Below are 26,221 nucleotides of genomic sequence, written 5' to 3' on the forward strand. Positions count from 1 at the left end.
TAGGATCAGTATATTCAGGTGAGAATAACGCCTAACTTCTGTGACTATCTTAGTTGCTCTCACTTTGCTCTCCAGATTTCAGGTTCTTTTAATGCAGAACACTCCTGAGCTTTTTCCGCCAGGACAACTGCTTTTTCTTCGGGCAAGTCTACACTTAAAACATCGCAGCAATGCAGCTGCTCCACTGTAGCACTTTAATGCAGATGCTCTAAAGAGAGCTCTCCATCGGTGTGGTTATTCCAACTCCCCAAGAGTGGTAGCTTTGTCGGCGTGAGAAGCATTCCTGCTGACATAGCGCTGTCTACACAGGGGTTAGGTCAGTATAACTACATCACTGAGGGGTGTGGATTTTTTTCACCCCTGTGCGACATAGTTATACCGATATAAGTTTGTAGTGTAAACCAGACCTTTGTGATGGGCAAAACCTCAGAAGGTAGAGGGAGATGTTAAACCTTGTGCTTCAGGGCTTAAGCCAACTCTAATAATTAGAGAGCAGGATGAGACTTATATGGGGAACAGATTGTTCCACATCTGCCTTCTGCAAGGTCTTTATGCCTTGCTCTGAAGCAGCTGTACCAGCCAATATCAGAAACAGGGTATGGGCAGGCCTGGCTCCAGGTTTTCTGCCACCCCAGCGGCAAAAAAAAAAAAAAAAGTCACAGCAGCGTGATTGTGCCGCTCCACCCTTCGGCGGCAATTCGGTGGCAGGTCCTTTGCTCCAAGAGGGAGTGAGGGACCCGCTGCCCAATTGCTGCTGCAGACCCGGACGTGCCGCCTCAATAACGGCCAGAATGCCAGCCCTTGGTATTGGCCGCCCCAAGCATCTGCTTCTTTAGCTGGAACCAGCCCTGGGTATGGGACTGGATGGGCCTCAAGTCTGATCTAGTCTGGAAGTTCCTATAGTTAGATTTACACCCAAAACCTCTGATGCTTAGCCTCAAAATCTGAACTTCATGGATTCACTGAACTGGGTGGGAAGATACAAAAGAACAGGTTCTCCCACAGGAAGCATGTTATATGATATAAGATATGATATTTTTCCAGCAATAAACTGAGTGAGGCATGAAATTGAACAATATTAGATGGGGAGTGGAAGGGGATGGGGAGTTATACCTGTCTGAATCTCAACAAAGTTAGGTTCAGGTCTGGTCAGAGCATTGGGTTAAGGTTCAGGGGGATCTTCTCTTAGAAGGAAATGGTTCAAGAGCTTTCCCTGAAACAATCGAAAAGGCTGCAGGCAAATTTCAAGACCTCAGTCTGGCCTTACAGAAGATCATCCACATTCCAGTCTGACCTACTTGCAGGTAGAGGGATAGCTCAGTGGTTTGAGCATTAGCCTGCTAAACTTAAGGTTTTGAGTTCAATCCTGGAGGGGGCCACTTAGGGATCTAGGGCAAAAATCAGTACTTGGTCCTGCTAGTGAAGGCCAGGGGCTGGACTTGATGACCTTTCAAGGTCCGTTCCAGTTCCAGGAGATAGGCATATCTCCAATTATTAATTCAATTAATTAGGATTCAGGAGGGCGGCTCCTCCCCCTTTTCCCATGTTCTGATTTCCCTACCTCTTCATCATGGTGGTCATGTCCTCCATGGCCACCACTATGGTCTTCCTGACCAGCTTTCTTGGCGTGATTGGAGTCAATGATCTCCACTTCAATGTCACCAGCAGGGTTTTCTGAAATGGCTGGTGTTTGGAGCTTTCGAAAAGGAAAAGAGAGTGGCGAGGTTTGTTTTATTCTAATTGTCTTAATGGTCCTACAAGTCAATAGATGCACTATATAACTATATCTATACATATGCGGTACATAACTCCCCTATATAGTTATAGCACAGACTATATGTGACGTAATAATGATTTCAGCAACAATCAGACATTTATTAGACTAGAGAAAGAGTGTATTTCTGCCTCCCTCACTAGGAATAAATACATACTTTAATTTCTAGAGCATCTTCCAGCCAAAGATTGCAACATAATTTACATGCACTAGCTTCAGCCTTGCAACTCGTCTGTGAGGCAGGAGGATACCATCTGCATTGGGCAGATGAGGACACTGCGACACTGAAAGCCTGATTTGCTCCTTGCAATCACACCGATGCAAATCAAGAATAGTTATAGCCAATGGAGTCAAGCTGTTATAAGCAAGAGGAAAGAATCAGGCCCACGGAGACTGAGTGATTTGCTCAAGGTCACACAAAAAGCCTGAGAGTGAGATCTGGGAATAGAATCCAGATCTTCTGACCTATATCCAGTGACAAAATCTCAAGACTATCCACTCTTTCTCTCTCCATAACCAGCATTTGTGGTGCATCATTAAAGTGCATAGCATTATAATACACACAGGATGACTTGATCCATGCCTCTAAAAACCATAAAAGAGCATGTGAAGAATTCTACAGCAAACTTAATATATGGCACAATAAAAGTCTCGTTCTAGTACGGATGCAGCAACTTTTTAGGACATAGCCTGGCATTCTTTAATGCTTCCAACAGGTTTTGCAGGAAAGGTCTCATAATAATGTGCTTTGTTCTGTTGCACCAGTAATCTCTGTTATACCTGCTTATCTCAGAGTTGTCTTGAATGTCATACAAAGAGCGCCTTTTGTTGGAGCTGTATAAATCTGACAAAATCTAAGATTGGATCAGGCAGCTGACATATGAAAATCATTGGCTGGAATGGGGGGAAAGAGGAGGAAAGATATCAAATGTTATTGGTGTAAAGCAAAAGCTGGAGTCAACAATGTAAAACCTGCCTGAAAGTCCATGAACAGTTACACAGTAAGAAGTTACAGGAGAAACGATAGGTTCTGAGTTACTGAATTTGAACAGATCACTTAGCATAACCAGCTGATCTCTTTTTAAATGAAAACATCTGGGCCATATAAAAGATACTCTAGTCACTACATCTAACTACTAAGAAAAGTAACTCATTAGAAACAAACGCGATAAAGAACAGAAGTCACAAGCAGCTTTGACTGTTATGTGCAACAGAGTAGGACCAGAAGCTTTATGAGATAAGCTCTATCGTTTAAGGAGGAAAGTGTTATTTAAAAGTGGTCAATCACTTTTAAATCAGACATTTCCTCAGGTACTGTATACGTTCCCCGAGAGCACCATTTCTGCCCTGCTCCCAGTTGATATGGAGCAAGCAATCAGTCATAACAGTGATTGGGAACTGAGCACAATAGGGAACTGAGGCAATCACCAGACCACTGGCCTCATAATTACTTGTTTCTAACTGCTTCTGGCCTAGGATATAGTTTCTATAAAATGCTCAGTGTTGGCCTAACTCTGCTCCAATCAAAGTCACCGGTAAATAACTCTCGTTAACTTCAAGGGGAGCAGAGTTGGGTCCTATGTTGAGTGCTTTGGAAAATCCCACCTCTAATCTTCAACTCTGCCCCCATCCTACCGCAACTTCAGAATGCAGCCACAGGCTTGTGCACTTACCATACGCCGAGTTTTCCGGTGATTGGCTCGGAGGATGAAAGGTTTAAATAGAAGCATCCAGGGAACAGCTATCAGGGCAAATATGACCAGAAAGCTCTGGACTTCTTCCTACAAGAGACCAAAGGTGGATCTGTTAAAGGGACATCACAAAAACTTTTTTTTTTTTAAATGAAGTTTTTCAAGTACAATTATGGTCAGAATAGTGATTAAATAAAAACGGCTCCTTCTCACTCAACCAATCTGCTTGTGTGCCTCCAGAGTGTCATCTGCTTGCTTAGTCACAAAAATAAGCACATACTCTCCTTTGCACTCCTGTTAACACTGCAGACCCACACACAGCTATTGGAGAGCGAGTCTGTTCCATCTCAGGCATCATCAACGGTCTTGGTAACTGAACTGGAACTGCAGGACAGAAATCTGACCTCAGAATGCTGTAGGGTTGCACAGATGTAACTAAGGGCAGAATTTTTCCTGCAGAGCCTTCCTTATTAGAGATGAAGTATGTACGAGCTAGAAAGAACACAGCTGGATTTTCTGAAACCAGCATGAGTTTGCAGGGCTGGCAGTTAGAAAATATATCTTCTCATGTATTATCTGACCAAATGGACAGAGCTGGTAGGAAAACAGTTTTATTTTGGTGTAAGATTTTGACTTTTCATTAATAGAGAACCTCCAAACCGAACAAACAATTTTTGATCAAAAATTGCCTGAAACAAATACATTTCAGTTTTCAGCCAAAAATGTTGAGTTTTCAGCTTTTCCAGTGAAAAAAATCAGAAATTCTAGAGGAAAGTAGACATTTTTGGAAAAACATCTGCTTTGTCAAAACCTGGTTTTATGTCAAAAATTGTTTCATCAGAAAATTTATGAGCAGCCCTAAAAACAGAGTCACCACGAGACAACAGAGCACCACTGCGCTTCGCTTCCACAGTCACTTTCCCAGCCTTGAGTGTGTCATCACTGGGGTAAGCAATTAGGCCATTTCTTTACCACTGGAGCAACCTGAATTCCAGGAAAACAACCCTCCCCAGCCAGCCTGGCACCTGACAGTTGAGTCCCTGGGCACCTCCCCAATAACAACATTGATTTCGCTGCCTGGAAACAGGATTTGCCTCTCATGGAACAAAATGGAGGCAGGGTTAGACATTAAGAGGAGATATTGCTTTCACTAGAACCAGATTCAACCCTACACAACCCACCACACACAGAGATGTGACAGAGGGCAGAATTTGACCCACAGAAATTTTCTCAACCAGCTTGAACTGTTTGAAGGATAGGACCAGTCTGGAGGTCTAATCTGCCTGTCTAATTTTCAAACTAACATAGCTTGAGGCTCAGTTAATGAAGCTGGGCTGACATGGCTCTCTAAACTCAGGGTAAGTAGCTAGGTGTAAAAATACTCAAGTCCATACCTGGTGTGGATATAAGGGACCGTTCGTAGGATCGTTGTAATTAAACAGAAACATGTTGATGAAGTGGATGAGAATGCTCGGTGCTTTCTGGGATACATGGACGTCAAAGTGGCACCATTTGAAAATAACCATGAAGACCAGGTAACCAAACAGGCAGAGGATAAAGATCATTTCTGGAATGAACTGCAGGACGATGTTTATGGTTTTCTTGAAGTAGCTGGAAAAACAGAACCCCACCAAAGGGATTGGTATGGCACACACAGGACAAGATCACTGGATTAGGACTGTGGAGCACATAATTTGGTCTCTGAAAAATGAAACTGGCATCGTACAGCTACGGATGGACAAGGGAGAAATGTGTGACTTGGGCATCCTTAGGGATTATTTAGATATAAATATTATTTTATACATATTCTACTCAGGTCTTACACTTTGCCCATCACTCTGGGATCTGAGCATCTCTACAGATTATTACATTAAAAAAGTACATTAAAAGAATGCTAAAGTAGCAAATAATAGGAAATGCCAATATTAAAGTTACCCGTGCAGCCCTAATTCACCCCCCTTGTGTGTATGCATGATATAGTCTTTAGTTACATATTCACACACTATTTTTCTGTAGGATCCCTGCCTCATTCAGTGCACAGGATGGGTGGTGGTCACTGAATGAGCGTTACCCAGTGTTTTGTTTTCTCCTCCCCGTGTGACCCGAGGCCTTATTTATTGCATACCATCCACACTCTGCACTGAATGCAGAAATATTAATTTCCTTATGGGCTTTTCTATGATGCACTCATCATATTACATTAGTTCCTAACAAGCATTGGTGAATTTATCTTCACAGCACCCCTCTGAGGCGAGAAGTCTGTAGCCCCATTTTAAGATGGGAAACTGAGGCATATAGATTAAAGTCACAAGTCCCCAGTAATTTTGGGGACCCAATTTGAGGCATACAGGGCCTGACTTTTCACGGCACTCAGCTTTATATAACACTTTGTGTTCAAAGCACAGCTCCTACTGACTGCAGTTACAGACATGGGCACTAAGCACTTTTGCAGATCAGACCCAGGGTCTCAAGTTGGGCGCACCAAAATGAGGAATACACAGTTAGGGGTCACCTGGGAAAAGTTTGGTGTAAAGGACTTGCCCAGCATCACATAGGAACTCTGTGGCAGAGGAAGCGATAGAATCCAGTTCTCCAGGGGAACGTTCAACTGCCTTAACTATGGGACAAGCCTTCCTCTTCCTGCAGTTCCCTGCTTCGTTCACTATGAACCTTCCAACTTTTCAAAAAATGAGGGTCCTATAGGCATCCTCATCCACTACACAACCTCCATTCATTCCCAGAACACAGTCTGGGTTTTGTGGATGTATTATGCATATAGGGCCTGATCCAAAGCCCACTGAAGTCAATGAAAAGACTTCCAATAACTATAATGGGTTCTGGATCAGGCCCAGAGAGAAAAATTTTAGCAAAAAAAGCTATAGATTCTACATTTAAAATTAACTGCACTTCTGTATCTCTGAAAATATTTTGTGAAATCAAGCACACACACACGCACACACAGATCACTCAGCAAAAAAGCCACCATTTTAACGAAGAAGAAATCGTGAAAACTGGTGACCTGCTGCACTTGTATCAGAGGGGTAACCATGTTAGCCTGGATCTGTAAAAGCAGCAAAGAGTCCTGTGGCACCTTATAGACTCACAGACGTATTGAAGCATGAGCTTTCGTGGGTGAATACCCACTTCGTCGGTTAGTCTATAAGGTGCCACAGGGCTGCTCTTTGCTGCTTTTACTGTTGCACTTGGTTCAGCTGGAGCAATGAATTGGAGCGGTGATGTGCATCAGTGCACAGGGCCTGCCCATCTGCATTAGAGGCAAAATTCACTTCGCCTGCACTAAACCCAAGAATCAGTCTCTATGCGGATGACGTGCAGGTGTGGGGCACCGGCATGGTCAGCAGGGTTGCTGCAGTTGTGCATCTCTCTCTATCAGTGTTATGCAATGTGAAACAAACACCTCTAGCTGGGCAGAGGGATAGAAGTAGGTCTGCCACTAAACCACATTTCCTTTAATCAGTAGCTATCTGAGGGAGGTAATAGCCGGTTGACAACAAGTGAAAGTTATGGTCAGCAGGTAGCGATCATATTTCCTAAAGCAAAAATGGGATGGCATGGCACTCGCCCAAGCTGTCCTCCCCCTACCCATGGGGCTCACCAGAGCCTCCCTCCTCTCTCCCCATGGGGTTTGCCAGAGCTAACCACAGCCCCGCTGCCCAGGGATGACCCTCTCTTCCCCCAAGCTCCGTGCCCCATGCCACCCAGGGCTGGAGCTCACTCTCTGAGCTCCGCACTGCCTGGGGCTGGCACTAACCTCCCCCCAACCAGAACTCCATACCCCATGCCACTCGTGGCTGGGGCTGAGCACCCAAACCCCATGCCTGCTGGGGCTGCCCCCGTAAGCCCGGCTGCCCAGCACCTCACATCACCGCCTCCCCCCAACATTCCTCTGTAAACTGGGCATTTGTTCACTTGCTCTTGCCACCTGGTCAGCTGGGAAGAGCAAACAGGACAAATGCCTGTTTTTGTCAAAAAAGTTGGGACAGTCGGGACAGAGTTTAAAAAGGGGACTGTCCCAGCCAAAATGGGACCTATGGTCACCTTATGCATAGCCCTCCTGTGGCTACTACCCTAACTTATGAGCCTTAGACCTGTGATGGGACATAGTTCTGCCTCCTCACCTAGCTAGGTTTTCATACTGTGTTTGTCATGATATATGAGCACCAGCTAAGGTCCCATTGGCACTGCAGACTGTAACCATGTTGTACACGGGTCCTCTGACTCAGCTGTGAAGTGCAGACATACCTTACTTCCCACCTGTTTTCCTACAGGCTTCTGGGCCTTATTTTCTCACAAGCCCTGTCTACAGTAAGTGGAGGATGTGATACAAACAATAGACCAAGGCTTTCTCCTACTTACAGGGACATCGCAAGGTCCCAGCTGCACTAAAACATGTTGCAACTAGGCTGAGGGACAAGTGTGAGGTTACTGGGACCCCTGACTCAGCAATAGCTGTGGTATAAAAATGAACAGTACAAGGAATGTTGGGCTGGGGAGAATTTTCTGCAAGGCTGAAGGCCAGGAATGCAAATCTCTTTCAGTGGAAGCTAAGGCCATGGAAAATACATAAAACATAAGTACATAAAATCACTTGCTGATAAGGATAAAATGTTCTGGCCACTTGATCCTTATCAGGGTTTTCCACTGTACCAGGCTAGGGTGCGGTGCCCAGGCTTCCGAAGGAGTTAAAGACATGAACCTATTCATGAGCAGCAGCAACAGGCCTAGAGTCCGTGCCGAATAACCCACAGCAGCAACACATGCAACTCTTTAAAAGGCACATGTGAAACCGTTACACTTACATGTGGTTGAAAAGACTGAGTATGACCCCAAAGACCATCTGCGTAATCCCCATGACGACAGACATCTTCATTTTGTAGGAGTTTAAGAACGTCAGCTTGTTTGAAGCAATGTTCCAGATCTTCAGAAAAGCGAAGGGAGAAACAGATAAAAACAGCAGGATTTTTGGGAACTCGTTTGATAATGACAGATGAAAAATCATTAGACCATTAATTTCAAATGCCATCAAACTCCTTTTGCTAGTTCTACTTTGAACAATCCCAAATGCCTGAAATCTAAGTCTGACTCATAATACATTGGACTTATGTAAAGCTTTTCGCCCAAAGATTTCCAAGATAATAAATATCCTGTTTTTAAACAGATGAGGAAACTGAGGCAGAGTGCTGAAGTGACCTAAGATCATGCACATGGCAGGCCAGTGGAAGAGCTGTTGTTATAACCCCGATCTCTCCAGTGTCATGCACTAGCTACTAGAGTGTGCCATAGATGCTGGAACGAGGGGTGCTGCCACAGCCCCTGGCTTGAAGTAGTAATAACAACCCAAATACATAGTTTCCACCTTCAGCACCTCCATTATAAAAATGTTCCAGCACCACTGGACTGTGATGGCTCTCTTGACAGCAGAGGTGGATAACAACGAGAATCTCCTTTCTGCCTTCAGCCACTCTAAAGAAGGTCTCCCTGTTCGCTGGAGGAAACAGTGATCTGTAGAACATGTGCTCATTTCAACTCAAGAAAGACTATTCTCATGCATGAACTGAGAGACAGCTCTGGTCACCATTAAAGGAGCAGCTGAACCATTATGGTCATGGAAACCATTGAAACAGATCCGAAGACAGGAAAGCCTGTAAGAGAATCAGAGGGTTCACTGGACTCCCTGAAGCCGAGGGAGAAATTAAGGATGAAAAGTACCTTGCATGTAATTCAAATAATTTATTTGCCTCATTTTTCACGGTGGAGGATGTTGAGTAGATACCTCCTCTGGAACTTTTCTCTTCAGGCAACACATGTGAGATACAGTATAAAAAGGAGCGGGGAGGGGAGTGGGGGAGAAGGGAGGTTTGCTGGGAAAGTAACATACTAGTTATTTACTTATTTAGCTAGTAACAGAGTAGCTGCTACACACACTTTAGACTAGGAGATACTATCATTTTGAAGGAGACCCCAGTATAATCAGATCTCATAATCTAAGATGAGTATTTCTCTTCAAGGTATAAAGGCATCATACCATCCTACTAACCCTGCACAAAAGTATTCTCAACAAAATAAACAAGCCAGGCCTTTATAATGAGTGAACTGGTTAAATCTCATAGAAATGTTCATATTAAAAAAGTAGACACACAAGATGGGTGAGGTAATATCTTTTATTGGACCAACTTCTGTTGCTGAGGTGAGAGAAACTTTCAAGCTCACCAACAGAAGTTGGTCCGGTAAAATGTATTACCTCACCCACCTTGTATTTCTCACTTCTTGGGACTGACACGACTACAACAACCCTGCACACACACACAGAAATGTGTGGCACTTTCCATTTCTTCACTGTAGGATTATTGTTAGAATTTTCAGCTAAACCTGTACAGTATTGGAGAGAAAAGCTGCCATCTAGTGGCCGATGGGCTTATCACAGTTATTCTTGTCTGCTTTCGTGTTGCTGTATGCTGCACATCTACATTCCAGTTAAATGACACAGCTGGGATAATTGCTTTGTTTCAATAAAATCCAATTAACAAAAAATAATTATGCAGCAAAGCCCAGGTCCTGCCCTAATGCTAGCTGACCCAGCCACTGGTGGGTTACCAGAAGGCAGGGGAATCCTCAGATGGCATATATAAAGCCACTGTAATATCTTCTATGCCCAGCCAGTGGAATATGCCCATGGTCTACTTATGCCCTCCTTCCCCCACATCCTTGGATGCCAGTATAGCCCATTGGGAGAATGAGCAGCCAGAGTAAATAAAAGCATATGACTGTTCTAACTTACACCAGCAAGTGGACAGAAATGGTCCCAGGAGTGTGGGAGGGAACATGCAGGTGGCTTAAACCCACTTTAATGCCACTTCTTGAACTGCAGTGAATGCTTCTCAGCTACACTTCCAGGTCTAGGCTTAGGACATTCATATGTTACTGTGCAGCTATAAACTAACTGAGGGTTTCTTTGCCTTGTTTTTTGAAAATGAAATCACATCTAGCTCTTTTACCAACAGGGACAGGCTGGATGAGACTGAAAGGGAAGTAGGGAGATTGGTGCTAGTGACCACTTGGTGCTAACTGCATTTCATACACAGCATGAAGGAAACCGGTTCACACCAAATTGTAATGATGGGGTATTAGATTTCAATACCTCAAATTTGGAGACATTAATAATCCTTACATTTTAGTGCTTTAAATGTTCAAATCACTGTACACACATTAAGGAGTTAATCCTCAAAGCAAAATGATGAGATAGATAGGTACACATTATCATCATCCTTATGCAGATGGGTAAATTAAATCCACTGACTCACAGGAAGAGCAAGGACTAGACTCAGAATTTCCCAAGTCCCAAATCTGTGCACATACCTCCAGACCACAGGGCCTCTATCTATTGGTCATGGCATGAGGGGAAGAAATATCATACTAAAATCTTGAATGCTGAAGATGAGCATCATAAAAGACTCCATAACTAAGGTATAACAAACTTGCAAAGAGCAGGAAGTGGCCAATGTGGCTTCGGGAGTGATTGCTTGCATATTTGAAGGCTATACACAAGCTGCTGCTGAACTAGATCTGTATGTAAGCAGTGTCAGGATAAGCTCTACACTGACATCTGGTGGAAAGAATTTCAGAGAGTGTATTTGCATAGGCACGCCTACCCTATCCCAGACTGCTGAGCGGTGTGACTGCTTGGTGACAAATGACTCACCCTCAGTTGGGTGGTACTTGCTAGACAAGGGACATGGGTTCCAAAACCCAGAGAATTGAGAGAGGCTGGGGACAGGTATCTGTGTCTGGTGGTGCAGTCTCCTTGTGGAGCCAGAAGCACCAGTTCCACCCCCTCCTCTCTCCACTGTGGAATGTCAGAGTTGATTTTCTTTTATTCCCTCAAGAATCTAAATACAAGTTACTGAGCTGAACTCAACTCACTTTGGGCTAATGGTGAACTAGCACTGTAGAAGCAGGAAGGGAATAGATTTGATTACCGGATCAATCCCAAACGGATATGGATTTCCTGAGTAGACTCCAGGAACTGCTGGATCCAACTGCAATACTTGATTTTCTTCAAGAACATGAAGACTACAAAAGGAAAGAGAAGAGGCAGTTTCTTACTGCCTCAGCCTGAGGCGTTTCTCTATCAAGAGTGCTAAGTACTACAAAATTAAACATTTCATTTACCCAAGGTGTGTGTGTGTGTGTGTGTGTGTGTGTGTGTGTGTGTGTGTGTGTACGCACATACATGTATATGCTGGATATACAAGGCCTGACACTCCTATTCCAGCTACAATGAGTCTGGGAGGAAACACATCCAGGTAGCATCTGAACAATTTGGAACATACCAGCACTTTGACTGCTCACATGGTCATTGAAATGGAAAAGAAATGTCACAAATCCACTTATACCTGATGTGTTGGATACTAGGGGCAAGATCCTCATGCTCATTCCAGCCCCTTCACACCAGGTAAAAGGGCTGGAGGGAGCAGTTAAAGGAGCTTTACAGGACAGGAGTGGGGGTCCCCCAGAACAGGAACTGAGAAAAACTGCCATAAAGCTGCCTTCAGGATCCCACTTGCTAGCATCATAAGGACCATGTTGGTGGCAGGACTGGAGGTGGGACTGGAGCCTTAGCACACAGTTCTGCAGAGGTTCCAGGCAGTACTGCGGTCCACAGGGCAGCCCAGGGGAGGCTGCCATAATTTAGACAGACCCCTAGCACTGTTTAAGAGCTTCCCAAGATCCCGGAGCATGAGACTTCTGGTACATCAAAGAATCTCAGCCCAGGAATTTATTGGCCTTGGTATCTCTTGGATACTGACCATGAAGCCTAATAGTGAACATAAGAATGGTCATACTGGGTCAGACCAGAAGTCCATCTAGCCCAGTATCCTGTCATAATATAAGAATGGCCGTACTGGGTGAGACCAAAGGTACATCTAGCCCAGTTCCTGTCTACCGACAGTGGCCAATGCCAGGTGCCCCAGAAAGGTAACAGGTAATGATATGGTGATCTCTCTCCTGCCATCTATCTCCACCCTCTGACAAACAGAGGCTAGAGACACCATTCCTTACCCATCCTGGCTAATAGCCATTAATGGACTTAACCTCCATGAATTTATCTGGTTCTCTTTTCAACCCTGTTATAGTCCCAGCCTTCACAACCTCCTCAGACAAGGAGTTCCACAAGTTGATTGTGTGTGGTGTGAAGAAGAACTTCCTTTTATTTGTTTTAAACCTGCTGCTCATTAATTTCATTTGGTGGCCCCTAGTTTTTGTATGATGGGAATAAGTAAATAACCTCTGACAACGGCCAATGCCAGGTGTCCCAGAGGGAATGAACAGAACAGTTAATCATCAAATGATCCATTCCCTGTCGCCCACTCCCAACCTCTGGCAAACAGAGACTAGGGACACCATCCCTGCCCATCCTGGCTAGTAGCAATTGATGGACATATCCTCCTTGAATTTATCTAGTTCTTTTTTGAACCCTGTTATAGTGATGTGGCCCATGGGAATGTGTACAGACAGGAGGAGAGGAAGGGGGCAGGGCAAGCTCTGGGAATAAAAGGGAGCTGAGAAAGGCGCAGGGGGAGGCAAGTGGAGGAGTGAGAGAGGTGAGGAATGGGAAAGCCAGGTCATACTTCCATATGCTGGGGTGATGGAGTCCACTATGCCTATGATAGCCTCTCCCCAAGTCAGCAGCTATTTTAAGTATCTGTTAAAAGCTGGATTTTGAGATGAGATTTGTCCAAATGTGAATTCAGTCATACAGCCTGGTTCATTCACACATGAATTCACCCCAGGGATTCAGCCCAGCCCCAGATGCATCCTCAGCAGGTCTCTCTTCTAATTCACATGGAATAAAATATTGTTCCATTATGTGTCATCTTCCTTTTTGTTTTTAGATCATTTACCACTTACTTCCACGTGTTGTTCCTAAACATGGGGCGGGTATGCCAGGAAGAACCAAAGATGTTGAAAGATTTGGAGAAGCAGTCATTGTAGATGAAGCCAGTATAAATGGAGAATATGCCCATGAGCAGGATCAGGTAGCGCCCACCAAAGAAGGTGTTCCAAATCTGTAAGGGAAGAATTCAGGGAAAGTAAGCAACCACACAACTAAACAATGCTCGCACTGTGCAGCATGCCCCGGGAGAGGAATTCTTTTACAGAGTCATTCACTCACTCACTTCTGTATTTCCACATGTTCATGCTTGGATAAGATGTTCCTACAGAAATGACTGTCACCTAATTTCAGAAGTGCTGAACACCCAGTGATTTTAATGGGAGCTGCTGGTTGCTCAACATTTTTGAAAATCAGGCCTTTTACTTAGACCCCTAAAGGTGGATGTAAGAGCCTGACTTTACGGTCCGACTTTTGAAAACTTAGCCCCAATTTGCACATACAAATGCCAGCTGCAGTTTTGTACAGACATGTATGTGGGTGTGTGAAACTGCAGGTGCAAAGTTAGAGCGTGTTTGGGGTGATCTGGCCCTCTGTGTTATTATTAGGCAGAGGAACTACTTGCCAAACAGCTAGGCCTCTTAGCTCCTCTGAGTTTTACAGAAGAAAACTCATTTAACATTTTGGGGTTTAGATGTTTTCAGTGTTGAGTAAGAGTTTTGGAACCCGCTGCAAGGCCGGCAGGATGCATTCAGTCCTAGGAAACTCACCTCATTATTGCTTTTCTGGGCCAAAAGTGTCTTCTCATTAGTGACCATCCAGAGGGCGAAGGCCAGCATAATAGCACCGTGGCCACAATCTCCAAACATCACCGCGAACAAGAAGGGGAAGGTAATTATAATGTATGGAGCTGATGGAAGGAGACAAACAGGAGCTCAGTTTCACTGAAGGACCTAGACAGGAATCAGCTTTTTAAATCAACCACTAGGGTCAGAAGGCCAGATTCTATGCCATGCGTAAAGGGGTGCAGTTTCACTGAAGTCAATGGAGCTCAACTAATTTGCACCAGCAGAGAATTTGGTTGAGCTGTGACATACGTGGTTTTGGATCACAAAGTGTGGTCAGAGACCAGAGGCCCTCCCCTCTGACCCATGTGCTTGGCAGGATCTCATCTTCAGGCTGCAGCAAACCACGTGGCTTTTTACCTGGATTCATCTCCCTGTAGCTTCCCACACCATAAGCATCCACAATGTTCTGAAAGCCTGCAGTGAACTTGTTGGTTCTGTTGAAGGTGGGTGGGGCCATCTTAGACTGTACTGCAGTCAGGATAGGAGAGATGGTAGAGCCGCTACGTTCCTGCAAACAGGCAACAAGGACCGACGTGAAATGGTGGGGGTGAATGTTAGCCTGTTCTTACTAGTCACGTCATACTGTTTGCCAAGAAACCTCGCCATGGAATAGTATTTGGCTAGTGAACCCTCCCCAACAGGTGTGCATTATACACCCCTTTATCCCACTGTCTCCCAACCTTGGAAGCAGGTCCCCTGAGGAGATGGGCTAGACCGACTAGCCCCAGCAGACTCAGGGCACAGTGGTGTTGGGCAGAACCGCACATTCCTACACCTTGCTCACTTCCCGGAGGCAAATGTGCTCCCACAGCCGCAAGTGAAGGGGCAAGCAGCTCCATGACAGCCGCCCCCCTCTCCTCCTTTCTCTGAGTGGGCCTAATGCTGCTGGGTGCTAGGCGCAACTCAACGCAGAGTTCAGCTCAGCCATGACAGTACATGTGGCCCAAGTCCAGACACACCTGTGGATGTTTCCACCCAGCCTGAGCCGCAAGCATCTCTGTCAGGGAATGAGGACAGCAGCCACTAGAGCCTGGAGAGCCAAAAATAAGAACAGACGAGGGAAAGGACAGGAGAAAGAGAAAAGAGAGGGACAGACCAAAAAACTAGCTGAAGAAAAAGACGTTATGGTGGGTCCTGGGAGTCCATCTGAAGCAAGAAGGGGGCTCAGATACAAAGTGGCTGGGAAGCAGTGCTTAGCCCCTCACCATTCCCTGCTGGAGAGCCCTTTTTATCCTGCTAGAGTCAGCCACTGGGAACCAGATCTCGGCAATGACGCATTGCTGGGTGACGTCAATGTTACAGCAATTCAGGATGTGGTAGATGGCCTTGATTTTCTTCACCTTGATCCCCCAGGTCCACATGTTCGCAGCTGCCTCGTGCAGCAGCCGCTGGCGGTGCGATTCTGTTTGGGTGATCACCTGCAAACAACGCAGGAGCAATAGTGAAGCAATGGGGACGTATTTGGTGTGGTGCCCTCCAGCTACATTTTAGGGAAGCCTGGGGAAGGATTGCAGGTGTTTAGTATGAGTCAGCCAAACACCCGATAATGGCATTCCAAGATATCTGAACATGGACGCAATTTGCCAATCTCTGGAAAGCTGAAATACTGTGGGAGGGTGAGGGGGAGGGATTTATCGCAGCTTCATTCCTGTTAATTCCAGCTCAGTAGCTGATACTGCAAGGCACATTTTCCTGACCCCTGAAATGTAAAGCTCTGCTCATTGGGAGCTTGGTCCTAAAAGGGGCTGAGATATTTCCTGCAGACACTGAGCACCTTCAACGCTCAATGACACCCTCAGGAGTTCCTGGGCACCAACTGTAGGATGTGGGATCAGGCCCTAGTTCGGTCTCTCTCAAGAAGGCCTCCACAGCTCACAAGCACCAAGAGGAGTCTGGCTGGCTGAGGCAAGCAGAATTAAAAGCAAAATCTGGACCAGCTGGCTAGTCAGTAGCGAGACCCTCACGGGGTCAGTCTGACATGAGCATTTAGAAAGGGGATGATATCACATCAAATAAATGTCTGCATCTCCAACTGCTAGATGGGATGGTCTGGAACAAGGACAGAGAATGAGGGCTGCCCATTGTGCTGCACGGAGCAGCAGCACAGAAAGTTTGCACAACATAACAAGCCAAAGCTCCACACCCAATGCATCGGTCTCCTTTTCAAATAGAGGAAAATCTGTGTTTTTATAAATGGCGAGGGAGAGTGTTTTAGTTTAACTACAGCACTCTTCCAGGGCCCCATCCGGACTTCAGCAAAGTGGAGCATAAGCCACAGCACCAGGCCCCTAGTTCTTACCCGGCATCCTGACTATGCCACTCGCCTGCCTTACAGGTTAACATGGTTCTAAATAGGGGCTGGGTGACAAAAGTCAAAGCAATCCAAACAAATGAGTTTTGGAAAGTTCAGCATGATTCAAAGACAATGCAATTCATAGACTATTTAGGACATTATCAGTGCCAGCTAACCAGTCAAATAAATAGATTAAAGGCCCAATCCAAACCGATGGGTGTCTTTCCACAGACCACAGTGTGAGTTCAATCAGCAAAGGTCATGTGTAGGATAAATTTATCTCACAAACGCATGGATTTTTAATATATCACACGGTTATGCAATTTATCACGTGCCTTTAGCCAACTCAGCTGCTTAGCCAGTTTCACTAGGATGACTGCTAACATTCCCAGCCTCTGAGCCTCATCATTCAAATGCCACTGGGATTTTTTCCCCCCAAAGGAACCTTCGAAAGAAGCTTTTCCTTATTTCCCCTCAAATGTGGAATTTTCCCCACAAAATTACACCCCCGAGGCCCAAGATGGGTAATTTTCAGTTCTGTCGCTGTCATAGATTTAAGGGTTGAAATTTCAAAGTTAGAAACAGGAGGTGGATATGACTGGAAAAGGGAGATCCCTGGCTTTCCAGTGTGGTTCAGGACTCGTTACTACACCAAGGGCCTGAGAGATCAGCCATTTTAGGTACAGTAAAGCTATTTCAGGTATTTTTAAAGGTTTTTATGGTGCCCTCTGATCCCTATACAGTTGGACCAGGGGGTGAAGTGTTTGTATATGACAGCTGAGATCGCCATCCTCTGCTAATGCTATTGCACACAAAAAATAGTTCCAATAAAAATGTGTAAAACTCTCTAAAACATTTGTAAAAAAAATTTCTGTCATGTATGTCGCACATACATAATGATGCAATGTGGTACATATATTTTACCAGCAGCAAAGGTCGGACAAACACCTGTCAGGGATGGTCTAAGTTTACTTGGTTCTGCCTCAATGCAAGGGGCTGGACTAGGTGACTTCTCAAGGTCCCTTCCAGCCTACAGTTCTATGATTCCACGATTAGCTATTCCTGGATCCCCCGCTCACCACCAGGGCCCTGATTCTGAAGTGACTGTACGTGGCCAGACTCCTACTTGTGTGTGAATCTCTACATCTGTCAACTGGGCTTCCCATGATCACAGAAGCCAGTCTGTCTGCACACAGTCAGTCACAGGATCAGGGTCTAAATAAAGCTAGTGTCACTTACTGCATTTAAATCCTCAATCCTTGCATTCACACCATCGGCCATTTCTCGACGTTCAGCAGCAGACTCTGGACAGGTATATACTGTAGCACGAAACCTAGTATGAAGATGGAGGAAAAGACCCAGTCATACTTACCGTCGCTATGCACAGTTATTTGTAAGACTATTTGCACACTCTTTTTAGTTGAAAACTGGTCCCCATCTCCACTTCATGCATTGAGATACACTGGCACTATAGCTGAGGCGCAGTTATACATAGGAACCTCCCTCAACCCGACAATAAACGGGACTCTCATTCTGTGCTGTGAGTTAAGGTACTTGATTTTCCTTAGGCCAAGTCTATATGTGCAGCTCTGCAGCAGTGCAACTGAATGGATACAGCAGTGTTGCTGAAGCACGTCTGGTGAAGACACTATACCAACAGCAGAGCCCTCTCCAGTCAGCATATAAAACACACCTCCACAAGTGGCATAAGCTATGTTGGCAGGAGAAGCTCTCGCGCCAGCGTAGCAGCGTGCACAGAAACACTTACACTGGGGTAACTCATGCAGAATATTCATACTCCTGAGCAACATATGTTTTGCCGACATAGGCTGGCATGTAAACCTAGCCTTAATGGAAAGGATTTTAAAGAGCAACAAAAATAACATTTTCTGCAAAGCCAAAGTGAGTGAGGTAATATCTTTCATTAGGCCAATTTCTGAGAGAGACAGACTTTCAAGCTTACACAGAGCTCTGCTTCAGGTCTGGGAAACGTACTCAAGAGTATCACAGCTAAATGCAAAGTGGAATAAGTTATTTAGCATAAGTAGTTAACACATATTTGAAGGGACCATTCCAGGTGAAGAGGCCGATTAACACTAGTGGGTTACAGATTGTAATAATAGGCCAGTGCCACAATGAGGGCAAAGCGAGTGAGGCACTTGCCTCAGGAGCAGAAAGTCTCTCCTTCAGAGGCAATTCGGCAGCAAGTCCTTCCCTCCGAAAGGGACTGAGGGACACGTTGCCGAATTGCTGCCAGTCGGCAAGGGAGAGGGGCGGCACATTCAGCTCTTTGGTGGAAATGCGGTGGCGGGTCCTTCCCTTAGAGAGGAACCTGCCACCAAAGAGCCTGTCCCTTGCCTCGGGTGCAAAAATCCCTAGTTACAGCTCTGTAATAGGCCATAAACCCTGTGTCTCTATTCGGGCCATGATTTTTAGTGTCTAGCAAAGCCATGAATTTAAGCTCCCAGGCTCATCTTTTGAAAATGATGTGGGCTCCCTTTGAGGCTGAGGACTGAGAGGCCAGATATAGAGGTTTCGCTTTGTGAAAAAACTGTTCACCGACAGGCAATCGGGTGTTTTTATCTTTTTTGGGGGTATCATTTTGTTATGTGAGTTCATTCAAGAGCATAGTGATGGTCTCATTTCACCCGTTTAGCTGTTATTGGGGCATTTAATGCAGTTTCTGAAAAGTCAGTCGTGTAACAGAGCAGCCAATAGATGTCCCTGTAGTACCAAGACTTGATGGTAGTCATTCACCTTTATCTTTGCAGCACAATTACAAAATCAGCACATCCCCAGGCAGTGAGCTGTTACACGACCCACTTAAGAAAGAGCCATCACTGAGGAAAATGTTAATAAAACCCAGTTAGTCTAGAACATGTGTTTTCTATATTTATTTGCTAGTGTAAACAACTAAAACTGAGAGTGTACAGTACTGTGTGTTATTGTAGACTGAGGTCAGGCCTACACTAGCAGCACTAGCTATAGTTGTATACCACATCAGCAAAGCACTCCTTGCATGAATGCAGCTATCCCAGCAAAACTGCAATTTGTACAATAAACCACCCCCCAAGTGAAACAACCTATACTGGTGAAAGCCATTTTGACACTACACAATTGCATCTACACAGGGAGTTTCGCTGGCACAGCTGTGTTAGTCAGGAACCACACTTCTTCACACTTCTGGCTGACACAGCTGTGCCACCAGAAGTCTGTAGAGTAGACCTGGCCTGGGGCATGGACTCAGTTATGTCAGGGCTTGTCTACATCAGAAAGTTGCAGCGCTGGTGAGGGAGTTACAGCGCTGCAACTTAGGAGGTGTACACATCTGCAGGGCACCACCAGCGCTGCAACTCCCTGTTTGCAGCGCTGGCCGTACTCCCGTTTTGTCTCGGGTGTAGAGGATCCAGCACTGGTGATCCAGCGCTGGTAATCAAGTATAGACACTTACCAGCGCTTTTCTTGACCTCCGTGGAATAAGCAGGTATCCCAGCATACCTGAGGAAGCCTCTGGTAATCAAGCTGGTCTCCTTCCCCAGCTTGCTCTCGCGTTCCCCGAACCCCGAGCAAGCAGGTCTCCTTCCCTGAGGTTTGCTGGGTGGTTCCGGGAACGCGAGAGCAAACCGCGGCGAAGCTGGTCTCCTTCCCCGGTTTGCTATCGCGTTCCCCGAACAAGCAGGTCTCCTTCCCTACGGTTTGCAGGGTGGTTCGGGGAACGCGAGAGCAAACCGCGGCGAAGCTGGTCTCCTTTCCCGGTTTGCTCTCTCGTTCCCCGAACCCCCGAGCAAGCAGGTCTCCTTCCCAGCGGTTTGCAGGGTGGTTCGGGGAACGCGAGAGCAAACCGCGGCGAAGCTGGTTTCCTTCCCCGGTTTGCTCTCGCGTTCCCCGAACCCCCCTTGAAGCCGCCCAACAGCGCTGCAGTGTGGCCACATCTAACACCACTTGCAGCGCTGGTTGCTGTAAGTGTGGCCACTCTGCAGCGCTGGCCCTATACAGCTGTACTAATACAGCTGTAACAACCAGCGCTGCAAAATTTTAGATGTAGACATGGCCTCAGTCTAAGTGTTGACACCAGTAGAAGCACTTTTATACCGATAAACCTATGTTCACTCTGAGAGGGTTTTGCGGATTTAACTGTACAGGGATAGTTACAGTTAATGCACGGTCTGCATTACTAAGGCCTTATCCACACACAAAAGTCTATACCTCCCCTAATATGGATTCAGCCATACCAGTGTAAATGTGCTTATATCAATATAGTTGAGGCCTGGTCTACACTTAGACTGATCTAGCTACATCGCTCAAGGGTGTGAAAAGCCCCCGAGTGCTGCAGTTAAGCCAACCTAACCCCAGGTGTAGACACAGCAGGTAGATTGAAGAATTCTTCCATCAACCTACCTACTGCAACTCAGGGAGATAGATTACCTACAAAGACTGAAAAACTCCTTCCACTGATGTAGGAAGGGTCTACATTACAGTGCTAGGCTGCAGCTGTGTCACTGTAGAGCATAGTGTAGACTTGGCTTTATTCCTGTACAGGAAGGGGAATAAGCGATATTGGCATAAAACACCTTTATTCCAGAATAACTGTAACCACAATAGGGGTTGTACTGGTATAATGATAGCAGTTAAAAAAAATCACACCAACAGTTATACCAATACAAAAATTACACATAGAGCAGGCTATAGTTTGTGTTAAACTCATGTAGTGTATGCTGACAGGTTTTCTGGCCTGTTGTCCACTGGGACCCTCACAAAACAAGACACACATCTCACGAGGCTCTCTCAGTGGATAACATTTGTAACTACATAAAATGAGTGAGTGTCAGGTAACATGATAGCTTCTACTTATACACAGATTTCTTAGTCATTAGCTCTTTGATTCACGTAGCGATGGCATAATGTCTAATGCTCATGCCATCACTGTCACTTCAGGGGATGTCACAAAGGTTATATGGAGATATAACTCCATGAATCAAACAGTTGAAAAAGAAAGCCTAGAAGAGAATGCTTCTTTTTTACACAAAGATACATAATCAGATTATCAGCTGGTGTAAAGCGACCATTCCATTGGTTTTAAAAGACAGCATGTGACATTTAGAAACATGCATCACATCATGGTCTCAAGACATGTCACAGTATGTTTCCCAGAATCAGTTCTTGCCCATACGTGAGGAAGAGCTGTGGCAAATTTAAGAAAACACACAGCAGTATATTTGACCCTTGTACAACAGGGGTTCTCAAACTGGGGTTGGGACCCTCAGGAGGTTGCAAGGTTATTACATAGGGGTTTGCAAGCTGTTGACCTCCATCCCAAACCCGGCTTTGCCTCCAGCATTTATAATGGTGTTAAATATATAAAAACGTGTTTTTAATTTATTGGCGGGGGGGGGGGTCACCTTCAGATGCTTGCTATGTGAAAGGGGCACCAGTGCAAAAGTTTAAGCGCCACTGCTCTATAATCACAACAATATATCTTTACCTAGCCGCCCACTCTGAACAGGAGCTCTAACCACAAACCATCCTGTAAAAGAATCCCAGGGTTACTAGCCCTGCTTAATTATCTCCAGCTTCTTATGCTTCAGAGCTCTTAGCCCATCTTTTAATTGGTATTTTTAATCAAACTTGAAAGCTTATTCCACCATGCCGTAGAGTTCCCACATTTTGTACATTATCCCAGCAATGCTACTTTGATCGTTTAACAGCCCCTTTGCATATTAAATATCCCCTTTGCTGTAATGACAGACATCTATGAAAGCTGAAGGAGAATTCAGCTGGGAACCCGTACACTGATAAACCCATTTTAGCATTCACATTAGCATCTAGGCAGCCACCAGTTTAAGAGAAAGGGAAAAATCTCCTCGCTCCCACCCCTCCATCTCTTTAATAAATTTGTGCATGGGATTAATGCTCATGAAATTGGCAGACTAATGTTATCAGTTAGAGCAAAGCATATTGCAAGTGAGGGATGTGCAAGCATTCCATATACTGTTCCCCCAATCAAAGCTTATTCTGACCTGTAAAAATCCTGCTATTCCAATCCAGGGTTTCTGCAGAATATTAACTGTTACGGTTGTGCTTAACTGTGCGCTGATGATGCTGGGTTTCTGATGTGAGCAACTGCTTTTTAGGGACTACAATGGCACCATCAACTTCATTTCTACTTTTAAATTAAACAGGATTAGGAGAACCTACAGGCATGTCCACAGAGCCACTGCTCAGTGTCTGCTTCCCATAAAGGAGGAGTCTGCTTCAGCTCCGAGGTAGAGGGTATAGGTGTTAGTGCCTAACTCCCTTTGAATTCCAATGGGATATGAGTACCTAACCCCCTTAGGCTCCCAGCTGCAGCCCTTTTATTCAAGGGACAGAGGTTCACGCTTTTAGCTCTGGGGACCTGAGTTCAATCCGCACTGACAACCAAAATGATGATGGTTCTTATATCTACTAAAATTGTTTTCTGAAAAATTCCTGCTGGCTCTACAACGGGTTGGGTGGCAGCATCGGTGAGAGCCCTGGCGTAGACAAGCCTTCAGGCATAGTCATCGCCATGTTACATACATGAGAAATGTTTATTGTTGCTTACTGCAGCATGCTGTAAAGGCAGCCAGTATGGGACTGATCCCACTCCCATTGAAATGAAGTGTAAAACTCCCATGGATTTCAATTATGCAGGAGCAGATCTTAAAGGTCAGATTGTCAAGCTGGAGCTCCTCAGACAAAGACCTTTACTGGAAAAATTCCCCTTCCTGATCCAGTCCTGACTGAGCCTAGGGACCAAGGAAAAGACCCCCCCCCACCAGATGGCTGTGTCAGGTATGGCCAGTTCTGGTTCTCACATAGGGTTCTTTCTTGGAGTCATCCTTGCAAAAATCTGCTAGCCTTAAGACTTCGGCTAACTATGCTGAAGGGGGGGGTTATGTATGAAAATGGATTCAGTGACAGTTAATCAAATCTGACTTACACAATACAAAGCCCATCAGTACTTAGTGTTATAAAACAGTAACGCAGTATTCAGACCTGATTAGTTTTTTTAAAGTTTGTTTAACTGGGAATGAGATGGAATGGTTAAGATTTTAATTTTTATTCTTTTCTGTTTCCTTTCAATAACAGTTAAAGAGACTAGCACAGAGGCCAGCAGTTAATTCAATATAGAAAGGTTGTTTAAAAATATAGCACCAGATCCTTTAAACAGAAGCTTAATAAAATTTGTCCTAAATTTTCAAACGTGACTAGAGATTTTAGGGATCCTCAGTTTTGGAATGCCCATCTTCTGACACCCTAATAAGGGTCTGATTTTCATAGGGTGGGTGCTGAGACCTTCTGAAATCCAGGCCCATTAAGGTATCTGCTTAGAAATCTAGAAATTGAGGCTCCTGAAATCGCTAGTCACTTTGGAAAACTGAGGGCCTTAATTTTAAAATGCCAAGGTGATACATATTTTTATTATTAGACACAGCAGAAATAAAAAGCAAGATGGAGCAAATTGGTAGAGCTGACAGCGGAGCGCTGAGAAATAATCTCTACTCTCATTCTCCTTTAGCCAATCCTGCCAAGTAAACATCCCCAAAAGAGTCATTGCTACTTTCTCAACCGTCTGCCTTACCCATCACAAATCTTCTTGATTTTTTGGCTGAGCTGCTCTCCTTGATAGAAGATAATGAACACATTCTTTTTCATCTGTTCCTTCTGAAAAGCAATGCAAGCAGATTTTAAAATGCTCATAACAAAGTACAGCACAGTACTGAAAAGGGAAGATTTTTAGTCACTCTTTTTCAATAGCATTTTTTTAAATAGTTTTCCAGGAACATCAATTAAAACACAAAATGCTATTCAGAGGGGTTCCCCTGGTTGCAAACACAAGGGCTAAGATATCTGTTGCAGGCTGTGTATACTGGAGACAGAATGCCAGCAGGAGTCATAAGTGTGACCCTCAGAGAAAGCAAAGGACAGGGCTTCTTGGGCACAGAGCTTGCTGGAGGGACAGATCTGGAAATTTCTGAGCAAGAAAACTGTTGTTTGTTTCTACTGTGTTCAGGGACACAGAACTTTGTGTACACTTTCGTAAATAAACAAGAATATACCAAGAATGTACCTGACAATGAGTTCTCATCCCATTGAAAACAACCCTACAAGGCCCAGATTATTGGCAAACTGCTCAGGCCAAATGGGCAACAGTGATCATAACAACTGAAAATGGGGAAAACAAAGATCTGTTGTGTTTTAAAGAGGGCCTCCCAGCCCCATACTTGTCCAGCCTGCCTCTTACTATATGGATTAGCCTCTTTGAACCACGGTTTTAACTCAGGTAGCAGGTACAGTAGAATGGCAGAGGGTTATCATGGCAGTTTGAGTGTCTCTAAAGGTGTGTGCGTGCGCGTATATAAAGTGGGAAGGAGGTGAAGCAGGAATATACCTACCGTAATAGGGTCCTCCAGGGCAGTGTCCATTTCAGTGTATCTCAAATAGATGTTTCCCCTGCAGGCTCTCCACAGTAAACGCTCAAAAGGCACCATCCTTTCCCTTTTTATCACGCCTGCTGTGAATCTAGGCAGCGTTAACAAGACAGATAAATGGCAGGCATATTTTTGAACACGTACCACACTGGGTTTTATAATCATTGAGGCTCCATAGTCTATGTATTTACATTCAAATCCGACCTGGGACCCTGGCTACAAGTGTGCCTGTAGTTAGGTGAGGCCTCTATATTAAGAGACGATCAAGCACGGATCTTACTTCTTAATCCATTCACTTTTTTCTAACTTTTTAGGGGGCTATAAGCCCACCTCTCTGTTTCATGATTAGGGGAGGGAGGGAGAGGAGCAGGGAGAGAAACAGGTTCATTCTCTTCTTAAATATGTGAAGCGGATATAGTGATGGTGAAAGGCACCTGGCTGACAGGACTGGAAACTGAAACACTCTCTATACACACAGCCGGTACAGCACAAGCAGGGCACGTGAGTTTCACTGACTGACCAATGTACCTCATCCTCAACCTGACGAGGTCAAAAGTTTAGAGCAGAGTTCAGTTTCCCTGCTTTCTCTCCCTCTTAATCTAGCCCAAGGCTGGAGTAACTAAGCCCTGACCCTTAGTGGCCTTCATGATAGCAAGACTGCCTTGGAACTGCCTACATTACAAAACACCACTGTATGGGGATTTAACCATGACTAGCTGCATAGTACCAAACATGACTTGTCTTGGCCAACATTGCTGCAAAGTCACAGTCAGCATCATGCCATCTGCCTCGACTTCATTTAAACTCAGTGCAGCTTTCTACGTAGACGAGCCCTGAGCGTAAACTGCAGAGGTGGTTTCTGTGATGTGCACATCTGTCACAAGAACATAACGGCCATACTGGGACAGAACAACGGTCCGTCTAATGCAGTATCCTAAATTCTAACAGTGGCTGGTGTCAGACACTTTGGAAGGAATGAACAGAACAGAGCAATTTATGGTAGATCCATCCCCTGTTGTCCAGTCCCAGCTTTTGGCAGCTGGAGGTTTTGGGACACTCAGAGTATGGGGTTACATCCCTGACCATTTTGGCTAATAGCCAGTGATGGACCTATCCTCCATGACTGATCTAATTCTTTTTGGAACCCAGTTAAATTTGGGTCTTCACAACATCCCCTAGCAACGAGTTCCAAAGGTTGAGTGTGCATTGTGTGAAGAAATGCTTCCTTTTGTTTGTTTTAAACCTGCTG

At 45.0% G+C, this 26,221-nt stretch overlaps 1 protein-coding gene across 1 annotated transcript in view; it reads right to left on the reverse strand.

Annotated features, from left to right (window-relative positions):
• Nucleotides 1-26,221, reverse strand: part of ATP6V0A4 (ATPase H+ transporting V0 subunit a4) — a 51,086-nt gene that overhangs the window by 9,959 nt on the left and 14,906 nt on the right. The window contains exons 7-18 of the mRNA XM_030553537.1: nucleotides 24,937-25,063; nucleotides 24,123-24,205; nucleotides 17,759-17,852; nucleotides 15,432-15,644; nucleotides 14,584-14,734; nucleotides 14,149-14,288; nucleotides 13,396-13,553; nucleotides 11,463-11,556; nucleotides 8,286-8,404; nucleotides 4,860-5,076; nucleotides 3,448-3,555; nucleotides 1,562-1,696 (exon numbers count right to left, since the gene is read on the reverse strand). Coding sequence (XP_030409397.1) covers nucleotides 1,562-1,696; nucleotides 3,448-3,555; nucleotides 4,860-5,076; nucleotides 8,286-8,404; nucleotides 11,463-11,556; nucleotides 13,396-13,553; nucleotides 14,149-14,288; nucleotides 14,584-14,734; nucleotides 15,432-15,644; nucleotides 17,759-17,852; nucleotides 24,123-24,205; nucleotides 24,937-25,063 — 1,639 coding nt within the window. The remainder of the gene's footprint in view (nucleotides 1-1,561; nucleotides 1,697-3,447; nucleotides 3,556-4,859; nucleotides 5,077-8,285; nucleotides 8,405-11,462; nucleotides 11,557-13,395; nucleotides 13,554-14,148; nucleotides 14,289-14,583; nucleotides 14,735-15,431; nucleotides 15,645-17,758; nucleotides 17,853-24,122; nucleotides 24,206-24,936; nucleotides 25,064-26,221) is intronic.

Source organism: Gopherus evgoodei, chromosome 1 (genome assembly GCF_007399415.2).
Source record: "Gopherus evgoodei ecotype Sinaloan lineage chromosome 1, rGopEvg1_v1.p, whole genome shotgun sequence".
Classification (NCBI taxonomy): domain Eukaryota; kingdom Metazoa; phylum Chordata; order Testudines; family Testudinidae; genus Gopherus; species Gopherus evgoodei.